General features: G+C 40.4%; 1 protein-coding gene across 1 annotated transcript; it reads right to left on the reverse strand.

Moving 5' to 3' along the window:
• Nucleotides 1-326: 326 nt before the first annotated feature.
• LOC114474125 (mediator of RNA polymerase II transcription subunit 13-like) lies at nucleotides 327-21,909 on the reverse strand. Its single transcript, XM_028464167.1, has 30 exons — nucleotides 21,025-21,909; nucleotides 19,205-19,439; nucleotides 18,617-18,785; nucleotides 16,141-16,286; nucleotides 15,763-15,960; nucleotides 14,633-14,827; nucleotides 14,384-14,540; nucleotides 14,179-14,286; nucleotides 12,886-13,593; nucleotides 12,594-12,810; nucleotides 11,868-11,898; nucleotides 11,612-11,733; nucleotides 11,398-11,482; nucleotides 11,112-11,308; nucleotides 10,820-11,019; nucleotides 9,544-10,433; nucleotides 9,284-9,451; nucleotides 8,562-8,785; nucleotides 8,231-8,426; nucleotides 7,752-8,151; nucleotides 6,309-6,525; nucleotides 5,677-5,868; nucleotides 5,366-5,589; nucleotides 4,727-4,869; nucleotides 4,484-4,642; nucleotides 4,215-4,400; nucleotides 3,962-4,107; nucleotides 2,283-2,447; nucleotides 1,302-1,402; nucleotides 327-1,211 (listed from the first exon to the last, which is right to left on the reverse strand). The coding sequence occupies exons 1-30, from the start codon at nucleotides 21,088-21,090 to the stop codon at nucleotides 1,079-1,081; spliced, it is 6,378 nt and encodes a 2,125-aa protein (XP_028319968.1). The 5' UTR covers nucleotides 21,091-21,909; the 3' UTR covers nucleotides 327-1,078.
• Between the last annotated feature and the right edge of the window lie 5 nt (nucleotides 21,910-21,914).

Consider the following 21,914-nt stretch of genomic DNA (forward strand, 5'->3'; position numbering starts at 1 on the left):
ATTTTGGAGTAAATCCTGATTAATAGGCATTCCTATACATTTAAAACAACTGTATCATTATTTGGAATTAATTTACTTTAAATTAATGAATGATTATGGTATTATGGTCAGGATCACTTATCCAGATAACTGAATATCTTGCAAAGAGAAGATTTGTCACTTGGTTTTTTGTAATTTTATTGCCCTAAAAGACTTAGTAATGCTGTTTCTGGGATCCACCCATCATGTTCCATCATGTTTTATTTGGTCACCTGACCAGCGTAGGATGATTAAAAAAAACCCACTGTGATTAGCACTGGTGTAAAAGAAGTCAGTCGATCCAAAGCTGATAAGGTAGACGCACTTTATTCCTAAAACAGAAGCTGCACCATCAGTAGCGGCACACAATTATATGTACACATATACACACACAATTACCTAAATCTGTTATATAAAATATATAATCTGACATTGTACCTTTATTTCCTCCTCAGAGCTCATTGAGTTACTGTGCGAGAGACTCTAGAGCTAAAGCAGACGGAGTCTCATCCACTCGTCAGGTGGGACTCAAATGCCCAGGCCAGCGTCTTCACTTCATTTTTACAGCATGGCAATAGAAAGGTCTGTACCCTTTGAAAAAATAAGATTCTAAAAGCCATCTACAGCAAATTCACTTGAACAGGGTCATAGTTGAGAAAAGTACACTTTTTTTAAACCGATTCCTTTACAGTGAGATGTACACTCCCCTCTAGGATTTTGTAATATATAAAAGATATTAAGCATAAAAATTCCACATTTAAAAACTTACAATAAATAATATATGCAGGCATTTCATTAAGATAAAATTTTCATAGTTCATCTACAGTTGATAAAAAGACAAAAGTTTCTCCTTTATCAAATGTCCCTTGGTAATCCAAAATGCTAAAATGGATTCTTGGCATCTGATTGATTGATTGATTAAAAAAAAAAAAAAATCCAAACTCCTGTGAGATAACACCAGAGAGGACAAAGATGAAGAAGAGGGAGGGTTTTTCCTCCTGATGGAGTGTCAGGTCCTTCTTCGTGCTTCTCTCATCCGATACGAGCAGTTTGACTGAGTTCAAAGCATGTTCATGATGAAGTTGTACATCTGTGTGAGCACCACAAAGTGCACAGGGAGACATGAGCGCCGGTCCTGGGTCGCAGGGTCACACGTCAACCAGGAGAGGGCGTTGTACTGCTCTAAAACAAATCTGTTGGATTTAAAAACACCAAGAATAGAATAAATGTGGGCTCACATTAGAGATAACGTCACTATAATCTGACTGAAACTGGGTTTATACCTGAGCACATCAGAGGTGTGGTTAGAGTCCAGTGGGTGGGAGTGTTTACTGTGCAGGAGCTCGTCTGATTGGACAGAGGACACGTGCAAGTGCAGAGATGCCTGGATGAAAAACAAAAAAAACAAACATTGTTATCAAGAGTTCTTTGAATTCCTGGAGGCGTCTCAGTGAAGCAGATGATTCTTACGTTAAAACAAAGATCAGATAATCCCTTGCTTATAAACAATCCCTATTCTTGATTAATATACATTTGATTACCTCTCAGCAAGTTGAATTATTAAAATTTTAATGCATTATGCACAAATAAATCAAAAAGTCATAATTCTGAGTTCTTATTTTCTTGTGTATTGACAGATTATTATAATTTTTTTATTATATATTATTCAGGGACACATTTGACTGTAGGGCCAGCTACGTTGTATATGACATTACAATATCATGTTTTTTTAAGTGTGCAGGAGTAGGGGGTACATGGCTTCACTGCTATAAAATAATACAAAACATTGTAACTATAAATGTGTCACAGTACGATAAATGTAAAATGTACAAAAATGGCTCCAAAACACAAATAATAGTAATAATAATGCATTAGATTTTATATAGCGCTTTATCATAGACACTCAAAGCGCTTTACATTGATGTGTGTGTGTGTATGTATATATATATATATATACACACACACTATGAATCTAAATGTGTCACAGTACGATAAACAGAGACAGTGAGTTTCAGTTTAAGCATATCATAACTTCTTGTTTTGTGACCAGCGCTTTGAGATTTCTTATTGCTGTAATTGGTGCAAAATAAATAAAGTTTTATTTAATATTTTTAATACAGATTTTTTGATTAGTCAAATAATTTGTATTTCTTTCTAACAATTACTTGTTTTATAGAACAAAAGTTGTTTTTTAAAAAAAAAAAAAAAAACCCATACATGACAGTTATTAGAAAGCAGTGCTGTTATTGGCTGGCGAGCTTTACCTTAAGGAAGAGCGGGCACTGGTTCTTTGCCTGAGGGCAGGCTGACCAGAACCAGTCAGGCAGTGGTCCGGCCTTCGCTGTGGACACAAAGTATCCCAGCGCCATCGGCTGCTGCAGGATGTTCAGAGCCTCCTCGTGGGACTCCATCCGGTCTGCACCCTGGCCCTGCTCAGCAACACAGTTACATCATTATTAGGAGCACAGCGTCTATTAGTAATTAAATATATTTATCTTTATCTTTGCCAACGTTAGTTGTTTAGTCGACTAATTGGTCGATGCCGCCGTGGTCGACCAGCAATGGTATCAGTTTCAATAGTGTAAAAAAAAAAAATGCAATGCACTTATATAGGAGATAAAGCTTAAATATCAGTATAATTTTTTTAATGCCTAAACATGATTCTATGTCCAGCAACAGCTGTGTAAAAAGTATTGCGCTTCAGCAGTCTGTGCACCATCAGATCAGAGCAGAGAGAGAACGAATTAAGACAGACTTGAAGCACAAACATCCACTATTGAATCAATCCTTTTCCTGCACAAGAACATGGATTATCCTTATATTTGACACGTGGATTATGTTAATAGATCCATGCTGCGCACCTGTGTTTGACAAGCTGGTTTTCTCCGTGCGCTGATCTGATGTTGACATTAACAATTGTTTAATAATAAAAGCAGGCTTACCACTAAAACAAATGTAAATATGTCCTATGTATGAGGGAAAAATAGGTTTTAATTGTCAGTTTCAGGTCAGGCTCTGATATAATTACCTAATGTCTGTCTGACCTGTAGATTTCATTTTTGCTTTGTCTGGTTCTGGTCAAAGCTTGAATAAGGTTTATATCATAAATGGTCTGTGTTTAAAAGCTATTTTTCTTTCTCCTCTTCCTCCTCTGCACCTGCTCATTCTCCATTTTTATTTTTTTTGCCGACTAATTGCTACGTGGGCCATAGTCTTTGTCAACCAACAATTTCCTTGGTTGACTACAGCCCTACTTATTTTATATTTCTCCTACATTGTTCTTTTTGCATTATTCTGTCTTTTATAGTATTGCACAGATTTAAAAAGTAAAGTAAAACGTCCTTGGGTGGCATGAAAGGCGCATCTAAATCAAATGATTATTATATGAGGTACTGCTAACAAATAAAAACATTATTAGTGTTGATTCTTTTTTTTTTACACAAGTAAAATATTGAAATCATTGCCCTTTTAAATTACATTTAAACACATTTTTATTTTATTTTATTTTTTTTTGTATCAGAAGAGTAGATAGTTTGATGAGAATTCACACCTTGAAGGACAAGGTATTAATTATTGACTCATCAAGTGATCTCGGACACTTTAACTTTAATATCAATAATAATTAATATTATAACTTTTAAAAATCTTTGTTCCCCTACATCACATGTGGCAAACATGAATTATTGTGTAAATTACAAAATAATTTAGTTGTAGATATCTCAGCCCTTCCAAATACACTAATTCAATAAAACTGCAAAATATGTGGAGGATCACAATTTTCCCATGCTTATATCACATGAAGCCAGTCATTTTAAATCTCAAATTGTTCAAAGGACTCAATTTTCCTCATTTATTTCTCATAATTTCCTAAAATTAAATAAAAATTAGTCACAAAATCAATTATTTTTTTAAATATAACTAATGGCTGTGTCCTGTACCAGACCTTGCTTCCGTCTCCACCGTGGTGGTAGTGGGATCCAGGCGAGTGGACGGGGGAGGTCGTGGGAGAGTTGGGGAGGATGTTGATGAGGTCCGGATCCACCATGTCGTTGTCAAACAGGTCAAATATTCCCATTCCATCCGATCCATCTACAAATACATCCCCAGTGAGACTGAGCTCCATCCATCATCCATGGATGTAGCACTGACATGTTTCAGTCTTTTATTTTGAAAGTAGAAACCTTTCCGACACTTACCAGGGTTGATGGGGTTGAAGTTGATGTCGATGGGCGGCTCTGAAGTGTTGGTGTTGACTTGTACCATAGCTGAGGTGGGAAACACCAGGATGTGTGTGCACGACGTGTCCTGAGGTGTGCTCAGCTGAGAGGTCTGCATGTTGAGGGTGGTGCTGCGTCCAAACACGGACCCTGTGGACACAGAGTCTACACACACGACACGGAGGAAAGACCATCAGATTTCCAGACTTTTTATTTTATTTACAAGAAATCACAAGGTTTTATTTTACCTGGCATGACAACAAAGGAACCCTGGGGCTCCATGGCAACCAAGCAGGCGCTGAGAATGCTTGGGGTGTCAGCAGCGGAGATGCCACACATCCTACACGTTTCCTTCAGACGTTTACTGAGCGACTGCAGGTTCCTCCTGCTCAGCAGAATGCTCCAGTCTGATCACAGGGAACACATGTGAATGTAACACTTGTCATCTAACTACATCAACTGTAAACACTGTCGTCTACACTGTTTGGTACCTCTAAGCTCGCCGTGACCCATCCTGCCGAGTCGACCAATCACCACCCTCCATGGCAATGATGTCACCTGCACCAGACTCAGGCACCAATCCCACAGCTTCTGCAAACCTAGCCGACGGGCAGAGCCCTTTTTCCTGCGAGCCCTGTACCAACACCAATGAGTACTTTTGTTTTAGATAGATATTTATTTGTTCTTTGCTGTCTTCAAACATATATTGCTTATCGGAGCAAACAGAATTATAAAAAATATGATAGAAACAACTCAATAACAGCTGTATTCATCAGCTTATCAACAGGAAAAAAATATTTTGTTTTTTAAAGAATTTTTAAACAGACAGTGAACTCATTAACTTAAAGTGACCCTTAAGATCATTCCAAACTTTAACACGTAAACAGAAATGCATCTTCTGACATTTGTTCTAAATTTACTTTAAATATATATATATATATATATATATATATATATATATAAACCCCTCTTCAATTATATTTTCCTTCTCTTAGTTTAAAAAGTGATAAAATAGCCAAAGGAAGGCTTTTATTTCTTACTCAGAATAAAATCTCTAACACTAATGAATCCATAAATGTTTTCTAGCAAGTGCCTGGAATTCTATTTTATGTATTATTTGGGCCACAAACCTGTTGGGGACATCAATGCTGATAATACACGTTTCAAGTAACTCTCCGTGTTGGTCGGTGCAGGACGCTAGCAGCCAGCGCTGGTCGTGTGAGAGACAGTAGCCGACGAAAAGGACGTTGTACTTCTGCGCTGCCTCACCAAAAGTCTCGCCGAGCTCCGTCTGCTTGTCTTTGACCGGCGCCAGAATGAACGGCGGCGTGTACAGACGCAGACACTCGGGCCTCTGCACGAAGAAGAGAAAAACATACTTTTAAATCAGTGACAGCACAACCTGGCCCCGCAGCCACAGATAAACGACCATTAGTCTTACCTCTGGGTTCTTCAGTGCCATGTCGATGGCCAGTCCAGGCCCGAAGCCTGTCAGAGCCTTAAAGTTAGTGGAGTTGGGCAGAGGCCGACGACACTGCGTGAACACTGAGAATGCCAGAGACTTGAGGTGTTGACTGTAGACGCGTCGCTGCCCGCTGTGCACCGGCTGCAGCAGATACTGGCAGGGAACGATCTGACACAGAAAGGCACCAAAATAATTAATTTAGCACAAAAAACATTTCCAAATCTTTTATTGAAATTACAAAACATCACTTGCCGGCCTATTTTGCTAACCACTCTTGTACACCCATAAGTTTAAAAAATTACTGCTTATTTGACATAATGTAAGCATTTTCTTTACAAAGCCGCACTGATGGAAAACAAACGTTTGTGAGGGTGTTTTGTCAGTGCTGCAGTTACAGAACCATTAGCACATTCACACCTCCTGTGTTTTAAACCCCCTAGGGCTCTTTGATGCAATCCTCTGTCACTACTTCACAGATGCAGCAGCTAACACGTTCATTAGTGTCTGTAAACCACTGTCCTGCACCCACCACCACCAAGCTCAAACTTTTCAAACTACTCCTTTCCCTTCAACCCATACCAAAGGTAATTCTCTAATGCCCGTCTTACCTGCACTGAGACGGCGTTTCTGATGCGAGCAGGCAGGAATGGCAGCATCTCCATGTAGCAGCGCAGCAGGCCCAGCGTGAAGGTGCTGGAGTGGACTTCTCTGTCGGTGTCCTCGTAGCTGAACGGGTCAATGATATAAACCACTATGGCAGGCGGGTAAGAAACAGCGTGGGACTCTCCGTCTGTCGGTTTTCCAACTTTGTCCCTCTCCATTGTGCTGTTGGGCAGGAAGACTTGATTATTTAGCAGTTAAAAAAGTTATTGATTCATTAAGTGAACATATTTACTTCTATTAACTAGGGCTGCACAATTAATGCAATTTTAATCATGCTTATGGCCTCCACAGTTAAATTAACCTGATTGTTGGCAATTTATATTTTTAAAGTGTGGGCTCTGCTGCATTTCTAATCAGGCACTTTCTCAACCCCAATTGCGTGAGTCGCGTCGCTTGACGTCGTGTCATTTACAAACGAACGTAAAAGTATGAACGCACCTTAAAGCGATTATCCGGAGAAGGAAAAGAAAGAAAATTCAAAAGCGGACGTCTCGGTCCATTAAGGTATATGAATGACCACTGGCAGTTGACCATAGTATAAAAGACTAGTTCGCATTTCAAAAGAATCATATATAAACAAATTTCTCAGAAACTCTAGATATGAGCTTTAATGTTTTTGCCTTTTTTATAAGCTGAAATTGTTAAACTGTTCACCTATTGTTTGTTAAAAAGTTGTAAATTTAAAATACAGACATGATGATTAATAATTGTGATTACAATTAGGGGTGCTTCACAATATCTCACGATATGACTATACTGCGATTATCGATATATTGGTCAGAAATCAATCTACAATAATCTGACATAACAGGAAAAAAAAAATTAAGTGAAAAAATACAATTTCTAATTTTATCTCTGAAAGACAATAAATTGAATAAGTGTCCGATGAACAGTGACACTATTTTAGTGCAACATTTCTGTAAATAAGTGTCAACATACCAATGTAAACAAATAAGTATCTTCAATAGTGCTTTCTGTAAAAAAAAAAATAGGGTCTTTCTTACCAGTGACACCATTATAGTAACATTCCAGTAAACAATATATTGGTTCCTTCAACAAACAACATTTCTATGAAGACCTGCACATTTTTGTGAAAAAGCAGAAAAGGTTTTAAAAAATAAATCTTAAAGCCCAAAAAAATAAAAATAAAAAAATCGATACTTAGCGCGAGCATGTCGATAATCGATCGTGCGTAAAAATATCGTGATATATCGCCATAATTGAGATAGCGTCACACTTCTAATTACAATATTGATCCAAGTAATCGCAATTATCATTTTGGCCATAATCGTGCAGCCCTACTTTAAACTAATACAATTCAAAGTCATAAATTGCTTAGATGTTCTTGTAATCTATCAAGAGATGGAACTGATGGTGGAGAATATTACCTCTCTGGGGTCTCAGTGGGCCCTTGAGTCTGATTAGCCGAGGGCCCGTTTTCCGTCACAGTCCCAGCACCTTGCAGGTGTGGCTGTGGTCCGTTCTGGGATGCGTTGCCCTGCAAACCTGCAGAACCAAACGGCGAGTAGGAGCTGGGCTTGGCAGGCGCCATCGACCCGAGGCTCTGTGAGCCAGAGGAGGAGGACGTAGGAGGGGTGCTGTTGACTTGGGCAGCCTGAGCAGAGATGCCACTGGTCGTGGTGGAACTCTGCAGCCCTGAACAGATGTTTGAAGAGCTAGAGGCCTGGGACGGGGTGGAGGAAGAGGAGGAGGAGGAGGAAGAAGCAAGCGTGGGGCTGCGCTGTGACAGCAGAGAGCCATCCAAAGGTTGCTCTGCTAGGTACGGAGCTGGAAATGATCAAAGAGGAGAAATTAATTGCCAGTGCTGTAAATGATGCAACCTCAGCATCGTGAGCAGACTTGTTACCTAGGTCGTAGCGGCACACTTGAGCAAATAGCTTGAGTTTATTAAAGGCTTCATTGTTTCCGTCTTTGGCAGCCATCTTGAGAAACCAGTCGCTGAGGGGCTGGTCCGTCATGCTTCTGCCTCCTGTGGTGCCGACCTTCACTATGCCTTCTGGGTGACTTTTACAGATGGGCCTGTGTTGGCCCAGCTGGCAAGCCTGATGAAGAGGCAAGAAGAGGGGGAAAAAAATGACTGTAGAAATAAAACAGTGACTCATCTCTGCAGAATACTGTTTGATCATACAAGTCAGGACAAGCTAAATTACTTTTACACATACACACACGGTGCTTACCTCGTACATAGCGCTCAGATCTTTGAAAAACGTTTTGGATCCACGTAGCAAAGCCTCGTTTTCCGGGCAGATGACGACATATCCCACATCTCTCTGGGAACCAAACGGATCCAGGAGGAGCTTCTCCCAGTAAGGCAGCCCAAAAGGTGACAGCACCACAAAGTCATACTCGTACCCAACCAAAAAGGTTGGAATAGGCAGAGGCTCTGGAGACTCATCCGTACCTGTGGTGAAGAGAGAGAAACGTTCTGTAAATTCCAATCACGTAATCCAGTGTTGGGCAACCTTTTTTTGATCGTGACCCCATATTAATTTCTGGTGACCCCCAAAGACATTATTTTCTAGAGTTAGTTTTTGATCATGTTTGTTATACTGTATTAGAAATACAAAGTAGCCAGGATCAGTCACAAGTTGTGCCAGCTCAGATATATATATATATATATATATATATTATTATTATTATTTTTTTTGCTGCAATTAAGTTTAACTAGATTTATATTTGACAAAGTGAAAGTATAGAATGAAGTTGTTAATTTTTTCTTTTTAAAGAATAATAATTAAAAGAAATCTATTTAAATATTTCAGCAATTTCAGGCGACCTCTCTTAAACTCCAGGCGACCGCACATAGGGTCCTGACCCAAAGGTTGAAAAAATCTGACGTAATCTATCTTTACAAAAAGTCACAAATCCAAGCTCTAAACTGCTACAAAGATCCATTTACCATATGATCCCCTCCCAGCCATTTTGTGGAACTGTTGCCAAGTGAGTGGTCCCTGAACGCCCCAGGAGCGAACGCTGCGCTTCTTCTGGATGGTGTCCTGCAAGACAGGCTGCAGGGACAACAACACCCGCAGGACATCCTGAGAGAACAGCTTGCTCATGTCTGTTGCTGAAAAAAGATTAAATATCAGTAGAAAATTAATTTATTGTAAAGTATATGCAGGGGAAAGATTAAACATAAAAGTGAATAAAAAGACTTACATTTGCATTTTGACCATTTATGCAAACAAGTGCTTTTCACTAGTGTTTCGTCCACTTTTCCTCCGGACATATTGTCCATAAATTGCCGGCCGTGCTCCAAAGCCATGTAACAGTCGTTGTAACAGTCTCTCTCCTCAACCCTGAGAAATGAGGTGGGGGCCGAGCTTGGTTTGTGGTACTTGACGCCTGCCATGGGGGCAAACGGGTTGGTGCACTGGTCCTGCAGCAGGAGGATCAGCTCATCTGGAGGTTTCTCCTTTAGACTGCCTGCCTTGTGTGTTGTGGCAGCTCGAAGCTCTTCAAAGCATCGCTCCGTATCCCGACTGGAGTCTGAGCCCCGTCCCACTACGTCCAGTTCATCCTCTAAAAACAGCCCCGCTGATTGACCGAAGCGCCGATTGGCGACAGCGCTGAAGCCACATGTGCAGGGGTACTGGGCTTCTCCGTTGTCCTTGAGGTACACGCCCACATCGGCTCCGCGAATGTTCATGTTGCAGACACACACGCAGCAACTGTCAAAGTTGCAGTCTTTAAAGAGGTTCATCACTGACTCTGAGAGTATGAGGGTGACGTAAAGGCTGTGAGCCTCAGGGATTGAGGGGACTGTGGCGGGCTCCACAGAGCTCAATGGCCTGCAGGTGGAGGGAGTGGAAGCTGGGGAGTAAAGGTCAGAGTTGTCGTACTTGAGGGAGCCCTGGACGCTGGAGGGTCCGCGCGGAGTCCGAGGGGTGCGAGGTGTTCGAGGCGTGGGCACGGAGAAGCGCGGTGTGGCTGGTGATGGGAGGATGCCGGTGCCGCTGTTGCTGGGAGGAGCACTGGTGGACATGAAGGGTGTGTGTGTCTGAGGGGTGTAGGTCTGGCTGTAGTCAGGCTCCACACTGGGGACATTACTGCCACAAAAATAATACAAACATTCATTACAAGATCTATTTCATCAATGCGAAGAAATAGTATCAGGATGTATCGTGATGTGAAAATCATGAAATCGCATCGTATCGTCAGATTCACCGCAATGCACACCACTATATTTAACAACTGCTTTAAGGTATGAAACACATTGTAGTTCTTTAAAAACACCATTTAAACAGATTGTGAAGTTTAACACTCACAGTATCATGTTTTACTAGATTTCTGCTATGGTCGCTACACTGTCTAATGGAGTCACTAAAAGCATTGCACAGCGTGCGACTTTGTCGAGGAAAAACACACTTGGATCGTTAGCTTAAAACAGCCAGGTGGTTCACGCTGAAAGTCTGATTAGACTGAAAGTATTCACCTGTCTTTAGTAAGGAGGTTGACACTCGACACGGGGGGCAGCAGCTCCATCTTTCCCAGTGTCCAGCTGGGGGTGTACACACAGTCATCTGGCAGTTTGATCGGCAGCAGACACTGGCTCGGGAGCGCCTTCAGCGGGGCGTACATGGAGGAGCCGATGATAGACTGACATGTTTCCGGTTTGTAAACAAAGGAGAAATCCTGGGAACCAGACACACAATGGCCACTCATCATTAAAGAAGCCAACAAAAGGATCTCACGCACCTACATTCCAACATGACTGAAAACTATACCTTGATATCAGAAGGTTTCGGGCTGCAGAAACCCTCCTCCACCTCCATCTTGAAGTGGTTGTTGAGCTGGCTTCCATCCAACATTGTGAGTCCTGCCCCTGCTTCCAGGCTATCTTTGCTCCCGGAGTTCATTGGGGAGTAACCCTGTTGCTCGAGGGAGGGTGGGGTGGGAAACATCTGGTGCAGGTCTGCTGAGCCTACAGAAAATGAACCATATTACCCCCTCATTAAATAACCTACACCTAACAGTTATGAAACACAATTTCTATCATTGAATTATACTTACTTATGCATGACAGGGGATCCATAGCAGGTTTATTGTCTTTACTAAACTTGTCATCCGCACCAACACCAGCTCTTTTAGATCCAGGCTTAATGATAAACAAAAACAAAACAACACCATTGAAGTGTGTTTGAAATGGTTTGCCCAACTGCACACACACAAAATCTGATAGAATATGGAGATAAATAACACCAAGATCATCCAGCTCATCACTTACTGCAAGCTCATCTTCATCAGAGTTGAAAATTTTGTCCAGGTCGCTGTAGGACACAGTCAGGTCGTTCTCATGGATGAGGCTGGTAGAGGCCAATGGTTTGCTGCCTGAAGTTCCCTGACCATCTTTGGAGCAAAACAAAGCAAAGAAAAGGTATGAGAGATTCCTAATATTATGCATGCGTTTTAAATAAGATATAACGAGCCTAAATATGCTAAAAATATACATTTAAAAAGAATAAATAAAAATGTATCCTTACCATCTCCAGATGATCCAGAGCCTTCATCTCCCTGCATGTCAAATGGAAAACAATCAGGAACAATCGCTAATGCATTTCAAGCTACTCGTATTTTTTGTCACAGCTTTAATTATTATTCTCATACATAACATTCAAATGGCAGAAACACAGCTGGAAAGCAAATTAGAATGGCTCATAATTTGAAATGTTCACCACAAAAAAAGAAACACTTATTTATGATGTTTATATGAAATACAGACCAAAAAGAGCCGAGGTGGGAGTTAATAGTTCAATTAATGCACCCTGGTGTGTAAAGAACTAACCCAACAGAAAACACAGACTGGGTAGACAATGTTTTATTACTTACATAAGGCCTGAATCCACCCCCCAAAAAAAAGCTAAGCTAAAACCTGTGTACCACAAGTATTTATACTTCACATTTAAGCTTGTGCTCACGTCATCAACAAAGTTCCAAACAAATGTGGGGGAAATTAACAGGATGCCAGCAAGTTTATGTAGTATATCATTTAATAAAATATCATCACCAAGCCATAATTACCCATGTGTAAATTGAAATATGAATTACTGGAATAGAAATCAAATCAAAGCAAACACAAATACTAATACTAATTTCTGTCAAGTTGTCATTTATTTATTAGGTCCAACTGGTAACATTTCTGTCAAATTAGTATTTTTTTAAAAAAAAGGGAAAAGCTCTTGAAAAAACAAGAAAATGTGCTCTCCTACCTTGTGTTTCTTGTTGCCCTCCTTCTCAGAACCCGTCTTGTCTTTCTTCTCAGTAAAGCTGAATTCCTCGTCTCCCTCTACAAAAGCATAAGGGTCCGGCTCATCGCTCTGGTCTTCATCCCCTGTGCTGGATGATAGGTAGCCATTTTTCCGCTGGGCGTATGTCTCCACCAGCTCTTGAGACACTTTTAATGGATGTAGGGAGCCCGACATCAACCTGTTGCGACAAAAGTTAGAACCAAATGCTGCCGTGTTTTACACTTCCTAAAGGAATAAGTATTTAAACACTTACTCAGTGGCAGAAACAACATTGTCCGTCCCTCCACCAGCTCCAGGATCATCCCGTATTCTATCAGACGGTAGAAGTGGGGTTAAAAAGTTGGAGGCCTTCTTTCTCGGTAAGTTAAAGTACTTCCAAGGATTATGGGAGGAGTCTTCGTTGGGGTTGATGGCTGATCCTAAAAAGATGTTGGGTTCAAGGGTTTCGTTGTACGCTGGAGGAAAAGGCAAAGGCATGTTGTCGTGCTTTAGCTCCTCAGAGGAGCTTTTCTGAGGCATGAGACAGGGCTCAGACGGTGGGTAGAACGGTTGGTGAATAGGCGTTGACGAGTTCTTCATGCCACCAGGAGTCAGGTCATTCTCTATGTGGTCACAAGGATGAGGGCTCAGAGGAGGTGGGGGTGGAGATCCAACGAGGTCAGCTGGAGGCCCATGTGCGTGCAGCGTTGGGGCTTTAGGTGGCCCCGTGTCCACGTGGTGCAAGCTGGGGTACGAGCCCTCCTCCTGCGATCTGAGGCAAAGCCTTTGTGTCTGTGGCTCCAGGGACTGCTCCTCGCACATGGAGTTGCGGTGATGAAACGGTGTCTGTGGCCTCTTTTGCTGCTTCTCGCCCTTTTCTAGCTTCTCGCCCAGCTTGTGCTTGGATGGCGGCTGAGCGGGCTGGCCTGATGATGGCAGGTGTCCTATTGAGCCGCTGGATCGCTGTTTGGGATTCTTATGCCTAATATAGAAACAGTCAAAAAGTAATGGGTGACTTGTCTCTTGATAAGAAAATACACAGGTGAATTAAGGGTGTAAGAAAAAAATCGATTCAGCGATATATCGCAATATTTCACAGCGCAATTATCCTATCCATCCGAAAAATGTCAGTCTATTTTTTCTAATCATGTTTTTTGTGAAAAAAACCATTTAATTGCGCTTAAACTACCTCACTCCTAAATGCATTTTAGCTTGGAAGTTGATTACAATTTATTTACATAAAACATACTGAGCACTTTTATAGATTTTTTTTTAATTATTTAATAACATAATCTAAATCTCTCGTAGACACAAAAGTTAACTTTTTTGAAAACCGTAATTTGACAGTTTGATAAACACACCAGTTGTTTTTGACAATCACAGTTAATTACCATGTATTTGTTCTCGCAAGTTTAAAAGATTAAATAAATCCATACCATTTTGGACTTGTAAAAGTGACATTAGTCATTATTGACATCGCGATATGTCGTTATGTATATCGTATTGTTTAGTATCAGGTTATATTGTATTGCACACCCCTAAGGTGAATCCAATCTACCAAACATACCGTGAACAATTGCAGTGCGGCCTGTGAGTCAACTCCACGAAATCCCATAGTCCAGTTTTATCCGACTCCTCTTCACATGTCCCATTTGTCAATGAGGTTAATTTCCTCCTAGTGAAGTGAACACAAAAGCATCTCATCCATCAGCACAACAAGACATGAGTTTCCAAGAAAAAGTCAACTATAAAATGACAAAAAAAAAACATACTTGTTCCCAGTCCGGTTAATGTTGTACTCCTGCCACACAGACTCTACCATCTGGCTGGCCAACCTCTGAGGGATTTTACCTCCATGAAGCGTGTTGTTGGAACTGTAGCCATCAGATGCAGAGGTCAATTTGAGCCACCTCTGGGCAGGCTGATAATCTGTAACAAAAATAGTCAAAAAGAAATAAAAACAATGAGAATGATCGAGCAGAAAAAAAGACAAGTGTTGAGGTGTAGAGCACCGGTCGTACCAGTCTGAGCCTCTTCTGGTGAAGTCGGAGGAGTCAGAGTAACAGAGGACATGGCAGGATCCCTGTGAGTTGCTTGGCCCTGCTGAGCACCACAAAGGCTTCCTGATGTGTTGGCTGTGCCCTGAGGAACCACAGCAGGGAGGTCCGACAGGGGGATGAGCACCAGGCAGGAGGGGTAGACCATCCTTACCCCCGCTGGAACCAAAGACACACATTGTAACAAACTGACTGCAAACATGGAAGAAGAAGAAGATAAAAAAGAAAGCCCCTCTAAAAAACTAAACAGTTTTTATTTAATAATGTAGATATTTAGGTTACTTTCAATACACTGAACTAAAACAAAGTCTAAAAACACCTTTTTGGATTAAACAGTATTAGAATCTCCAAACAATTACAAATGAATAGATTTGAAATGTAGAACTTTGACATTCTCCTTCTGAGTGCTGACACTCCACTGTTTTTACAAATGTGGCCTAAAACCTTTGAAATGTCCTTATTAAAACATCTATGTCTAACAAAAGGCATTATTTTGCACGATATTTGTTGTATTAACGTTTAAAAAAATAGGACTAGTTTAAGATTAGTTTGAGAGCCTGTGCGCCGAAGAGAAAAGAGCTCCGTGCATGTAAATACAGGGAAAACCAGGATAACTGCTGCTCATTAATGCCGACCCAAGTTGAATCTGTCTGCTGCAAAGAACCAGTTTTCTTGTCAGAAATGGTTAAAGGTATGGTTTAATTGTTTAAGTCCAGATTTTTTGCTCTTCTTCTCTTCTTTTGTTTATCAAATTTTGGTAAACAAGAGGTTTACATCAACTTTTTTTTTTTTACTTTTACTGATTTTTAGAGCAAACCACAGCAAGTTGTCATTTTCGAATGATAAAGCTGATAAATGATCCTGAATGCTTCACCTCCTATACAACTCAATGGACTAAAAGGGGAGATTTATGTCAATGATGTCATTTTAATATGGCGGCGCACAGGGTAAAGTATTCCCAGTTTTAAAAGTTAAGAAAACAAATATCGTGAAAAATAATGCATTTTGTTTGAAATGTCTTTGTTAGAAGATCTGTCTCAGGTTTTACATTCACATTTGTAAAAACAGTGGAGGATCCCTTTAAAGAACCTTACCGACAAGAACTTCCACTGCAGCCAAGGAGTCATCCTCCCAGTCTGAGTCTTCCATCTTGTCTTCCTGCACCTCCTTGGGGTTGGGACCGATTGGATAGAACTGCCTCCACTCTTCTATGAGCTTCTGAGTAGGATGGTCCGACATCTTGAAGGCCTGGCCGGTGAGTGTCCCGTTTAAGCCATATGGACTCAGGATGACTGGTGGAAAAATGAAAACAAGTGCTTGTTGAATGCTGCAAAATTTTATAAAAAATTAAATAACAATAAATAATGGCCAAATAAATCATAAGTAATAAATTAAAAATAAATAAATGCTTAAATAAATTAAAATTTGAATAATCCTGGTCTACTTTGAATCACATTATTGCATAAACGTACCTTGCAGAGGGCTGGAGCTCTGCTGCGCGAGGCTGAGGTGTTCTTCACTGAGCCGCTGTAAAGGCTGATGCTGTGCGATCTCCACACTTGTGCATACGTTGCTGTCACCATGTACGAAGAAGGTGAACGCACAAGAAAGATGCTCGCTGCGAATTAAAGTAAAAGAAACACGACAAAGAGAGTCTTTTAGTGTGTAATAGAGCACTTTGCAAGTGAAAAGCACATCAGCCTATATAACAACCCCTTAACTACAACACGTAAAAGATAATGAAGCCCACTGAAGGCTGCAGAGATTATCCAGACACCTTTTAAATCACTTAATATTGAACAGGCAGAGGAAAAAAAAGCAAAGAAATATGCCAAATGTACTTCCTTAATATTTAATAAACTTTTATTCCCACTTAATATCAGAGCTTTGAATGATTTTGTTACCACAAATATTAGGTGGAAACAGAATAGTAAATAAATACCTCCAATCAGATTTGTAGCTGAATGTTATTTTCTCAATGGCGATATACAATACAAATCTAAATATTTTTAGCTCAATATGTGCCACTTTTGGCTTTTTCTACTATGAGGGATAGCACATGTGAGTGAGTTATGCAGTTTGGCTTGTTTAGAGAAAAGTCTGGGTTAAGACGAACTTTTAAATGCATCTAACTGTGCTTTTCATGCTGTTCCAAGTAGTAGGGAAAGCAGCGATTCCTAAAACAAGTATTTTATTACAAAATAACCTATAAAATAAAATAAAAAATATCTATATAGGCGATATTGTAATTCTCTATATCGCCAAAATAGAAACCATGATGTATTGCCCAGGCCGACAATCAGATGAAGCAGGTAATGCACACTCAGCTGTACAGTGTGTTGTTAGTGTCCAATACGTCAAATGGATATTCAAGAAAACATTACAGCTCCAACACCTTAAAACAGCTCCTTTCCTTATTATCTATCTGGAAGGCCAGGCGGCTAAATGCACTAAAATAGTACTTGTTGACATGGTTGCTGTAAAACCACAGTGCAGACTCAGCACTTTCCAAAGACTGCTGTGTTTACCAGCATGAGAGGGCAGGCGACAGCGAGGCTGCCAGACTCTTGTGTTGGAGAGGTGCTGCCCTGCTACCTCCCCACACATTCGCAGACCTCTTTATATGAGAGAATGCAATGTGCAATAAATCACCTCCTCTTCAAGGGGAAGGCCTTTTATAAAGCCGTTAACTACTTAAAGCCATTCATAACAAAGCCAGGTCAAACTGAGCCAAAAAAATGCTCAAATTAGCTCGCCGAGGAGCCGTGAGGTTTCCCAAGCTCCTCATTCATCATCAGCAGGTCCTTAATCTGTGTAACCACTCCAGTGCACTGAAGGGTTTTAACATGGTAAAGTGATAGCTGACATAACATCCACATGACAAGAAAAATGATTATCTCCATCTTGTATTTGAAACACAAACAAGTCAACCACCAAACCAGAAACAAGTCCAAATGTGTAACTTTAATATATTATCACACGCTTCTTGATTAATTATGCAACATGGCCACTACCAATGATTTCAAGATTTTCATGTGCATAAAACCAGGTGAATGCTTATGTCATTAGAAACCAGAAGCAACAACAATGTTGTGCTAGTATGGATATAATCTCAACAGTAAATATATGTTCAGAAGAGTAAACAAACCCAATTGACCAATTCACATTGTACCTGGCATGTATAACGGAAATTTAAAGAAATTAATTTATAAGTCATCACATCTATTGTTTTTTATTTATACATTTATTACAAAGTTCAAATATAAAAAGCAGCATTTCTGCCATCCAAAAATTGTAATTTTAATTATTTAGGGGTGAGAAAAAATTACAAATCTAATAACTATAATGTGAACCCTCTGCAGTATGTTTATTTACCATACAAACAGAAGAGTTGTTGCATATGAATTTAGACTCGTGCTTTAGACGTGAGAACCATGAAGCTAAAGTACATCTGCCTCTAAGTAAAGAAAACATTTGAAGCCAAAAGACTCAAGTTACAAAACACTGTCACTATTCCAAAAGGCAAAACTGACCAGGCTTAAACATTTTTCACAAGGATAAAGCATTCAAATTTGCAATAATTTAGATAAAACTCAAGCAATGTTGCAAATGACACTCATTTATAAATATTTTAAAAATCTAAGTTGGAAAATTTCCTCTAAATAAACTTTTAAAGAATTATAACATTTTTTAGTACCAGAATATAAAGTTATGAAATTATTTTCTGTGGCCCCTACAACTACTTAAAACAGGCAGTAGTTTGAAACAACAATTAATTGCCAATGATAGGATAGTGTGAGCAAATGCAAAAACAATATTCAGCATTAAAACATATTATTCATAAGAGAACACGTCCTAGTTTTGTGTTGCATACAAACTGTTGAACTTTGACTGAAAATTGTGGCATGTGATGAAACTGTGCTGCATATTCATAAAAGGTGGACCTACCTCTTATTGATGGTCTTCTCTTCCTTTTGGTATGGCTTGACGAACCACTTGCCGATGCGAGCGAAGCCACGGTTCATGAGGCAGCGCTCCAACAGGTTGTGAATGGCTTTGAACAGAAGTGTTCGACATTCGTAGGACAGGCCGCTCTCCCACTCCCCGTCCTCTTCACCTGAAACAAGGCGGAACAATGACAATCAACTCATTGACGCCATCTGTTAATTCACTCCTTTGACCATTTAATAAACCATCGACCCAATCAACCAGTCGACTAAATGAAAACCAGCTTCATCGAGGTAAAAAACGACTACCAGAAGAAGTGTTTATTCCACCATATTTTCTAACATTTAAACTAATAAAAAATGCACCCGTTCCACTATAGTTTAAAATGACAGATGGTAAGATATCTCATCTGACATGATCAAACATGAACTGTTTCTACTCTGTATTTCATGTCGTGACCAGCACAGTAAGAATAGATGATGCATACCATCTCGTACATGTATAGTGAATGACTAAATCCTTCTGTTAAGTGACACTGTAGAATCACACCACTGTACGCTAACGACAACATATGCAACAATGACTTACTGGAAAGTTCATTGTGGATGAGCTCGGCGAAACTGGGATCATCCCCCCACCAAAAAAGCCAAAGCTCTCGACGACCCGGGGTGTGGTGCCTCCTCCACACACTCAGCACATCTGCAGCCAGGCATCGGCTGAAACTGCACAGGATTGGGTCCTCCTCGGTCACAGGAAAGAGGATGGGTGAGGACGTTGGTCCTTGCCACACAAAGCGCCGCCATTTTATTCCTGTGAGGTCAGCCTAAAAATAAGGGTGAAAAAACCCAATATTAAAACCGGTTATTCATTAAAAAGACATACAGTGGGTGTTTGTAAAAGTGGAAAATAGTGGGAAACTGATCACATCAGAAATTGGAAATGCTTCAATACAGTAGTACACTGAGATTTTTGAAAAATCAAGTCAACCCGGTTCAATCAGTTAACACTAATAACTTTTATTCTGAAAAATACTGAAACTTATAGAGCCTCTAGCAGAATAAAATTGAGACTGGAATATATTGTCAGAGTAGATAAAATGATGTCTTAGAACCAGTCTTTATTATGTCTCAGACAGTATTATCTTAAAGTACTTTTAACAACACTTGCACTCATTTTATTTCATGTCCTTTTTAATTAAAGTGCTCTTCATAGCAATCATGGTATAAAACATGACTGAGAGGCAGTTTAACTATTCAGTAAAAGCACAGAAGCTAGTGAATCTGTATTACAATTGTAATACCACTTTATAAGCAGATAAATAACATTATTTACGTCCTCGTCATCATTGGGTTCTACTGCAAATTGTGGACAAATACAATTATTGTACTACATCATGTATAGCAATGATTGTATTACATATCAATGTAGGTATTTAGACAATGAGATGAACATTATTACCATGTGATCTGTACGCAGTGATGGTTAGTGCTCTACTTATTTTAGTGATACTATTTAAAGTTTATTCAAACCAATCTATGAGTCTGCCATGTATTACATTAAATGTTTTCAGGAGGTTTTGGTTAAGTGCAAATAAGGTGAGAGATCAAACTTTGTTTTAGACTTTATTATGAGGAGTTACCATGTTGTCCCTGCATTTAGAAAGATTTTCTACAAGTCCTGGAATTTTGATGCTCTCTGGGAAGACATTGAACTCAAATTGATCCTAACAGATGGCCAGCTTTGCTACCACCGATCTGTGAGCAAGTGTTTAGATTCACCTTACAATTTAAAGTACTTTGCATCTACCCAATAAATGAGAAAGCTCTAACTTTGTCATTGGTGGTGACTTTAATGCATGATCTGTGTTAGAGCTGTGATTAACTGGCCAGCTTTCTAGTTGTATTCTATGACTAAGCCAAAGTTTGTTGGTTCATTCCTCTGCCTCTAGTTACTCCTCGTTGATTCGTGAGATTTTGATCTATTGTTTGGTCGTGTATTGTCATAATGTCATGTTAACTACAATGTCTGACTATGACTGTTTATATTATTGTAATTAAGGTATGACTACAGTCGGGCCACATATGTTGTTAGTGCGTGTGTTGTAGTTGTATTATTACAATCTCAACTAAATCAATGCATACTAACGAGTGCAACATTGGTTTCGATACGTAACATGTTGTTGCCTTGACAGGATCCGATTGCGCAGAGGAAACATCTTCAATTATGACGACTGTATAATGATAGGGCATGGCTACCATTTGAATGCTTTATCACGATCTGCAGGTTGCAGGCCCCGATGCCTTCACATCAGTCTGCAACTGACGTTACAAGCTTGTTGCCTCATTAGCCAAAATGGCTTTCTGGCCTCTGAGCAGCAGAGCTAACGCTAGCGGCGGAGATAGACTTACCAGACAGAAGAGGTTGGAGTGGCAGTCCTCCAAGCTGGCCCCGTTTGGTACAAAGAATGAACTCATCCTTTCACTGCGTGCTCGTAACGTTAAAGTCCATTGTCTCAATCACCTTCGGGGGCAGTAGCTGATCCGGGTTACTCTGTTATCCCGTTGTAGCTCCTCAGCAAGTTGCTAGCCAGCGAAAACGGGCAACTTCCAACCGGTGCTAGCCACCGCTAGCCCAGCGGCTAAGCTAACGTTAGGCAGGCGATAGACAGACAGCGATAACTGTAAGCTCCAATTCATCAATCCTATTTTGAAATGTATTGTCTGATCTTGTTAGCCACACACTTGCTACTACATTACCAAAACAGCACCCGGTCAACGTTAACGCTGCCAAAGCAGCCTCCCGTTGAATTCAGCAGAGGCGAGTTGGGATTCGCAGTACAAAGTCAAAAACTGAAAAAGAAAAACTTCATCCCCAAACGCTCTATGGCCGGTGAGCTAACCGTGCTAATGCTAACGCCAGCTAGCTGATCTGAAACAATTTCAAAGCGGAGGAACTCTCCCCTCCCCCTGAGCTCTGCTAGCCTGTTAGCACGCAGGCTAACATACCAGAGCTCCACCGCTGCTCAATAAAACAATCCGCCACGCTGCCCGCTGCTGCTCACTAAAACCACCACGCCGTGGCTTCATAGTAAAACCGCAGGTACAGACAGAAATCAAACCGGGAGACTTGTTCTCGGCTACTCTCCTCAGGCTGATCCATGGTTCCAGCAGATTTCCATTATTTCAGTTCATGGATTGAATTCTTTAATGGCGGCCGGGAGGACAACTCTGCCTCTCGGCTCTGATTGGCCAATTTGCGGTAATGGGGGCGTCATCCGGCGTCAAGTAGCTCCATGACT

This window comes from Gouania willdenowi, chromosome 13, assembly GCF_900634775.1.
Source record: "Gouania willdenowi chromosome 13, fGouWil2.1, whole genome shotgun sequence".
Taxonomy (NCBI): Eukaryota; Metazoa; Chordata; class Actinopteri; order Blenniiformes; family Gobiesocidae; genus Gouania; species Gouania willdenowi.